The 7,264-nt window shown below is 36.9% G+C and overlaps 1 protein-coding gene across 1 annotated transcript in view; it reads left to right on the top strand.

The window, feature by feature from the left end:
• MED23 (mediator complex subunit 23) overlaps positions 1 to 7,264 on the top strand; it is an 84,461-nt gene that overhangs the window by 27,308 nt on the left and 49,889 nt on the right. Inside the window, exons 6-9 of the mRNA XM_007947366.1 lie at positions 1,117 to 1,215; positions 2,008 to 2,109; positions 2,522 to 2,591; positions 4,075 to 4,187. Of these exons, the coding sequence (XP_007945557.1) occupies positions 1,117 to 1,215; positions 2,008 to 2,109; positions 2,522 to 2,591; positions 4,075 to 4,187 (384 nt within the window). The remainder of the gene's footprint in view (positions 1 to 1,116; positions 1,216 to 2,007; positions 2,110 to 2,521; positions 2,592 to 4,074; positions 4,188 to 7,264) is intronic.

The raw sequence follows: 7,264 nt of genomic DNA, 5'->3' as shown, positions 1-7,264 counted from the left end.
GAAGCTTTTTCTAATTGTTTTCTCTGTATTATACTTTAATTTCTTAGTTTTTACTTTCTCATTTACCTGTATGGTGATTTATAATTGTTTCTAATTTCTTCCATGTATATATTTTGTCTACCTTTTTTACAAAACTGGTCATATAGTATACCATGTATATATATATATAACATGTCAACAAATGCATATTGAAGGAAATTTTCTCTTATATATCAGTTTCAAGTAAGGCAACTGGTAGTAGATATATAGAGATATTCCACTGACAAAATAGCCTTGTTGAATAAGCTTGAGGGATTAAGGTATGTGATGGATGAGAAAGGGAAATAAAGAGAATATGCCAAAGAAAGTGAGCAGAAAGGACCATCTGCAGACAGTTTTTTTAATTTGTGTTTTCAAGTCCTATTCTAATATGTTTCTTCTGTTAAGAGCAAGTTAAGCATTTTTGACACTTGTAACATTAGAAAAGTAACAGAGGGTATATAAGGTTTAATTTTAATCTTTAAGTGATTTTGTTTGTTCATATAACATGACCTTCTTTAGAATTCTATTTTGAAACATGACTCTTCTCTTGGGTTAGTGTTAGAAACTGAAGTATTAACTCCAATTCAGAGCAATAAAAGGTGTAATCTTGAAGGTGACTTCCTAAATGTGTGATTCTAAAACCTTCAGATTAAGCACAATTAGGACATAAATACGATTGGCGGGTCAGTGGTAGAATGCTCACCTTAAGTGTGGGAGACATAGGTTTGAGTCCTGACCAGTGTACCTCAGATGCAGGCCCCAGCCATCTGTCATTGGTGGGCTGCATGTTGCTATGCTGAACAGGTTTCAGCAGAGCTTGGATACTGAGATGGATTAGGAAGAAAGGCTACTTCCTGAAACCAGCCAGTGAAAGCCTGTGGGTCACAGCTGTCTGAGCTATTGTGAGGATGGCACAGGATCAAGAAGTGTTTTATCACGTTGTGCATCGAGTTGCCACGATTGGAGGCCGACTCAGCAGCAGCTAACAACAACCAGAGGAAATAAGTCATATTTTCAGTATTAGGGCATGTCTTGATTTTAAAGCTAGCATAGGGCATGTTACTTTTTTTATACCTGCCTTTCTTCTTATATCAGGGCGTTCGAGATCTCTTAAAAGTGATTTTGGAGAAAATCTTGACAATTCCTAATACGGTGAGCTCAGCTGTTGTACAGCAGCTTCTGGCAGCAAGAGAGGTAATTTAAACATGTCTGAAATCCATTGATCTTAACCTCAAAAAAAAAAAAAACCTAATTTTGTTTAATTCTGCTTTTAAAATTTTGGTAGTTTGTACAATGTTTTATTTGTTTATTTCTACAAAAATCACTTGTACTCTTGATGCTGTTTTACTTTGTTATATTTCAAAAGGGAATTTTTAACTAATTTATGTTTTTTAATTATGACAAAAGCAATCTAGATATCAAAGGACTTTAAACTGTTACAGGACACCAGCCAGTGGACATACAAAAGATCTTCTTCATGCTTTGTAGCTCATGTTGTAAGAATAGTTACTCTGCTGTTGCTCTCCCAAGTCTACCAACTTTTAAAGCATTTTCAAGATTGTTTACTAACCCTCAGTAACCCATTACATTGTTTATTATAGTCTTCATTTTAAGAGACTCTTTACACGCAAATGAATTATTTTATGTTATAGTTTAAGATAGGAGCTCTGGTAGCATAGTGTCTAAGGCACTTGACTGCTAACCAGAAGGCTGGCGGTTTAAACTCACCAGCCACTTCTCGGAAGGAAGGTTGGGCAATCTACTTCCGTAGTGATACCGCCTCGGAAACCCGAGGAGGGGTCGCTTTGCATCGAGTCTGACTTGACAGCAAATAACAACAACAACAACACATTTTAAGATCAGTGCAGCCGTGAAATAATATCTGTACTTCTAGTAGTTTTTTTGTTGTTGTTCCTATTGTTAGATTTAAAGGGCTTATACATAGGACTAGTCGAGTGATAACATTGCCCTTTTTTTTTTTCATAGGTTATAGCCTATATCTTAGAAAGAAATGCCTGTTTATTACCAGCATATTTTGCAGTCACTGAGATCAGGAAGCTATATCCTGAGGGAAAACTTCCACACTGGGTAAGGTTTATATTATCCAAAATTTTAACTTGAAATGTAATCCAAATAGTTGTACTAATTTAATTTTTGTGTGATTTTTCAAGAAATGGTCACTGATTTTCTTATTTTTTACTCATTATCATATATTTCTTTAATTTCTTTGCTGACCCATTGAGACAGTTTATATACCATACAATAAAATACACACAGCTTCGTCAAAAAGCTAAAGATACAGTGACATGACTTGGTTTAATACAGGCATAGCTGAAGTAGTACTAAAGTAATTATTTGAAAGAAAAGGGAACTAATCTTTGAATAATTACCAGGTGCTGGACAACCTACTAAAATCTTTACATATCTTATCTCATTTTATTATTATTGTGTTCAGGGAAATCTTGATTTTATTTTTAAACTTATGTATTGTCTTTTTTAGTTACTTGGAAACCTGGTATCGGACTTTGTGGATACCTTCAGGCCCACAGCAAGAATAAACTCCATTTGTGGTAAGGTTATAATTTATACTAAGTTGCACCTGATTGTTAGCGACCTAACTATTAAGCAAAGATGAAAGGTGATACCTTATACGTGTCTTGATGGCTTGTCGTTTTATTAACTTTCTAGGAGCTTAATAACTGTCTTTCACTTGTTTTTAGGTACCTGTGTGGTGAGTGTAGGGAGGAAAAAGTAGTCTGGACTGGGTGTGAGCTTCAGGTAGAACCATTCTAGAAGGTACTGTCCCTGGTGATAAGTAGGACCTTTTAATACAGTTAGTAAAGCACCATGGAGTCTTTAAGTAACTGAAACCTTCCCATCCCCACCCCCACCCCACCCTCCAAAAAAACTACTGTCTTTGAGTCAACTCTGCTTCATAGCAACCCCTATTGGATTTCCAAGGCTGTAAATCTTTACAGAAGCAGACTGTCTCACTCTCTTCCCTTAGAGCAGCTGGAGGGTTTGAACCACTGACCTTCTGGTTAGCAACCAAATGCGTTACCTACTGATCCTCAGAGCTCTTTAGGTAACTGAAGTCTCAGCAGATCTGTCCCTGTGTGGCCATGGTACATGAGAGTACCAAGCTCTTTCTGCTCATTTGAATTCACACCTTTATTCTTTATTACTTTGTTTTCCATTTTGTCATGGGGTTTTCGATGCTCTGAGCTTTCTTGAAAAAATAAGCGTGTGATTTGGCAATTTTTAGGGTGCCCACATATACTCATGAATTATTTTTAAAAGTCATTGTAACCTCAAAACTGTCTGGGGATATAGACTATTATTTTTCATTGATCAAATGTTGAGCACTGTTTGAACCAGGTGGTATTCTAGGTACTGGAAATACAAAAATACAGGAAACTGAGTAGACATGATGTCATTTAACAGATTGTGGAAGTGAAGCTGATCTGAGAAGAATGATGAGACTAATTAAGACTATTGACAGTTTGAGACTATTGGAGTTTGAGAGGCCTGTGGGATATTCAAGCAGCAATATTTGTTACACAGTTGGATATATACACTGATCCTCACATGCTGCATCTGATGTCTCTCAGGGTATCTTATCTATAATTAGTCATCTGGACCCTAGACTAGGTATCTGTGTATTTTTTCTATAAAGGGCCATAAAGTAAGTATTTTTGACTGTGTGGATATACAGTCTGTTGCAACTACTCAGCTCTGCTCTTTAGTGTTAAAAATAGCTGTATTCCACTAAACCTTTACCAAAACAGTGGCAGACTGGATTTGGCCCATGGATTGTAGTTTGCTGATCCCTGTCCCAGACAACTTGGACAAAAGGGAAACATGTTTTGTTTGAAAGACCTGTATAAGTTGGTCCGTAAGCATCTGGACTAAAAATAATCAAAGGAAACTCCCAAACTTCCTGATCCTTCATTGACTCTACAAATATTGAAAGACATGCTACAAATATTTAAAGATAGCCAAACTGTGTTCACATTTACATATTAACGTTTTTTTTCCTTTAAATACATACAGGTCGCTGCAGTCTTCTGCCAGTTGTAAATAACTCAGGTGCCATTTGTAATTCATGGAAATTGGATCCTGCAACTCTTCGTTTTCCTTTGAAAGGCCTTTTGCCATATGATAAGGTATGTTGTTAAATATAATGGGACTTCTAGTTCATCTGACACTACTCATCCTAGATTATAAGATATGTGATACCAAATTGTATGTTCATAGTCTCAGGAAGTAATTTTTTTTATGTCTTTAATCCATTTTGAATTTATTTTTTTATTTTATTTTGTTGTTGAGAATATGCATAGCAAAACATGCACAAATTTAACCATTTCTACCTGTACAGTTCAGGGACATTGCCTATATTCTTTGAGTTATGCAGCCGTTCTCACCCTCTTTTTCAGAGTTGTTTCTCCCTCAGTAACATAGACTCACTGCCCTCTAGGGTTCCTGTCTAATCCTTCAAGTTGCTGATGTCACTTTGGTTCCCTATAAATAGTTCCTTAAAGAACATAATACTGAATACAGACATTTTTTTTACTAGTTTAGCAAAACCTTTGTTTGGTTTTAAGAAAACTTCAGGGAATATTTTTGGTTTATGTTTTAAAGAGCATTTCAGGATAATAGTTCCAGAGGTTTATACATCCCCCAGTGGCTCCAGAAAGTCCCTAAGAATTTGAAATTTTATTTACGTTTGCCCCTTTTTGTTCAGTATTCTAGTATAGAATCTTTGATCAAAATGTTAACTAATGGTAGCCAGGTACCTTCCAGTTCTTCTGGTCTCATGGCAAAGGAGGTGCTTGATCATGGGGGCAGTTAGCTACACATTCCATATCCTCCTCCTGTTCTTGACTTGACTTCTTCCTGTGTTGCTCCAGGCAAATAGAGTCCAATTGTCATGCCTTGGATGGCTGTTTGCAAGCTTTTAGAACACTGCACAGTGAACTAGGAGGTAGAATAGAGGCACTAAACATGTTACTAGGCCAGTTAACTGGTATGTCTGATGAAACCATGACCCTGAACCACCAAATGAGGCAGTCAAATCCCATGAGGTTTTTGGTTGTACGTGTGCAGTCTGAGCAGCCACTTTTTTTTGTCATCATTATTATAAATATATCTGTCACACTTTTGCCAGTTCAACTTTTTTATAAGTATACAACTTACTGACATCAATTAAAATAATTTTGTATAGTTATTTAACAATGAATGAGTGGTAGTTTGTGTTTTATCCTATTATTCCAATATTCAAGTATATTCAGTGGTTCATGATACTGTAGGTGTTTATTCCCCAGTGGAGGAGCTCTGGTGGCAGAGTGCCTAAGGCATTTGACTGCTAACCAGAAGGCTGGCAGTTCAAACCCACCCAGCCACTCCTTGGAAGGAAAGTTGGGCGATTTACTTCCGTAGTGATACTGCCTTGGAAACCCAAGGAGGGGTTGCTATGAGTCAGGTCTGACTCAACGGCACATAACAACAACATCATGCTGCCTCTGGCAAAGCACTTGGAGATAGAAACAGAATTTTTAAATTGCTTCCTTGTTTTCATGCTTCCTTTACATGCCATGACTGAACATGAATGTACAGTGTCCTTAAAATTTACAGAAAAAGTGAGCCTCCCAAGTTATAGATTTTAAAATGGGAGGGGTGGGGGGGATTAAAGAGGAGTAGAAAATTCTCAAAGAAAAAATCCTTAAATATCAGTAAAGTGAAGCACGTGTTACTAACATAAACCTATAAAAAATTTGATAGAACGATTATATTTTTTTGTGGGTGGGCTGTTGAGCAGAGCCAGGCATGTGGAGTGTTAGATACTTTTCATGTAAATTGTTTTTTTGTCAAAAATGAGATACAGAGTAATTAGGTAACTAACTTATCCAAAAATGAGAACTGTAAAACAGTGAAACAGAGGTGACAGTTCTAGAGTTTTAGGATCTTAGTCAGCAAAGCTTTAAATGTGAAAAGATGGTAAATGGAATGGAATTTACAGTCATCATGATAGCAGTAATAATGAAAACAGCTAACTTAATTGTGTGCTTACTGTGTGCCACGCACTACTATAAGCACTTTATTTTGCAATAGCTCTTTTGAACTACAGCCCTGTTGTGTCCATTACACAAATGATGAAACTGAGAACGAGGTGGTACAGTAATATGAATAAGGTCCCTCATTTAGGAACTGGTAGAGCCAGGATGTGAACTCTGGAATCTATACTGTTAACCCCCTTGGCATCTCTTCTCCAAATTTGGAAATAGCATTTGTGTTTCCACTGTATGCGAGTCATTGGAAGCTACCTCCATTCCTCTTTGATTAGAATTCTGAACAGAAAATTCTTTTCTGTTGCCATGGTGATGCTTACGACTTTAATGTGACTATACCTAAAGTCCTTTCTAAGTTAATTCTGAAGGAAAGAGGGCTTGCTTTTTCAGATCACTGGAATTCTGATACGTCTTTTAAGAGGTCCTGCTCCTTCTAAGTTGTTGCATTAGCCTTGCTGATTTGGCTGATACTTGTTTGGATGTAATTGCTCTTGTTGCAACTATTTCTACATTAAGTCAAATAGCTGTAAAAATTTCTACTTAAAGTGTGCACTTTGGTTACTCTGCTTTAAAATGCCCCCAAGAAATCCTTTGAAACTAGTATATTGAAGTGAGTGCTTACATAACCACGTGTAGTTTATTATTAAAATGTAGAAAGGGGCAGTAAACAGAGGCATTCAGGTAACTGGGAAGAATAGACTCACTGACTTGGTGGTAGTGGAATTTTGGATAGGAATCAGATGGGCTTTTTTGGTGTTGTTTTTATGGTAAAGAAATTACACAAGTAGTAATTATTCCTAAGGCTTTTACCCCAGAATTGCAGTTACATAGTCGTTGTGTTTGTATCCATGTATATATATATACACATGTGTATGTGTGTGTGTGTGTGTTTGCGCACATGCACACATGTGTATATACATATATATAAGGGGCTCTGGTGGTACAGTGGTTAAAGCATACGCTGCTAACCAAAAGGTCCATGACTGGAACCCACCAGCCACTCCATGGGAGAAAGATGAAGCAGTCTGCTTCCTAAAAGTTTACAGCCTTGGAAACCCTATAAGGCAGTTTTACTTTGTCCTCTATGGTCACTATGAGTCAGAATTGACTCGATGGCAGTGAGTTTGGTTGGTTTGCATGCATGTATACACAGCATACACTGGAGATGTGGCTTG

The sequence above is a fragment of the Orycteropus afer genome, unplaced genomic scaffold (genome assembly GCF_000298275.1).
Source record: "Orycteropus afer afer isolate SDZICR_OR568_19922 unplaced genomic scaffold, OryAfe1.0 scaffold00182, whole genome shotgun sequence".
Lineage (NCBI taxonomy): Eukaryota > Metazoa > Chordata > Mammalia > Tubulidentata > Orycteropodidae > Orycteropus > Orycteropus afer.
The sequence above is the reverse complement of the archived record's forward strand: the minus strand, read 5'-3'. Positions and strand labels throughout refer to the sequence as shown.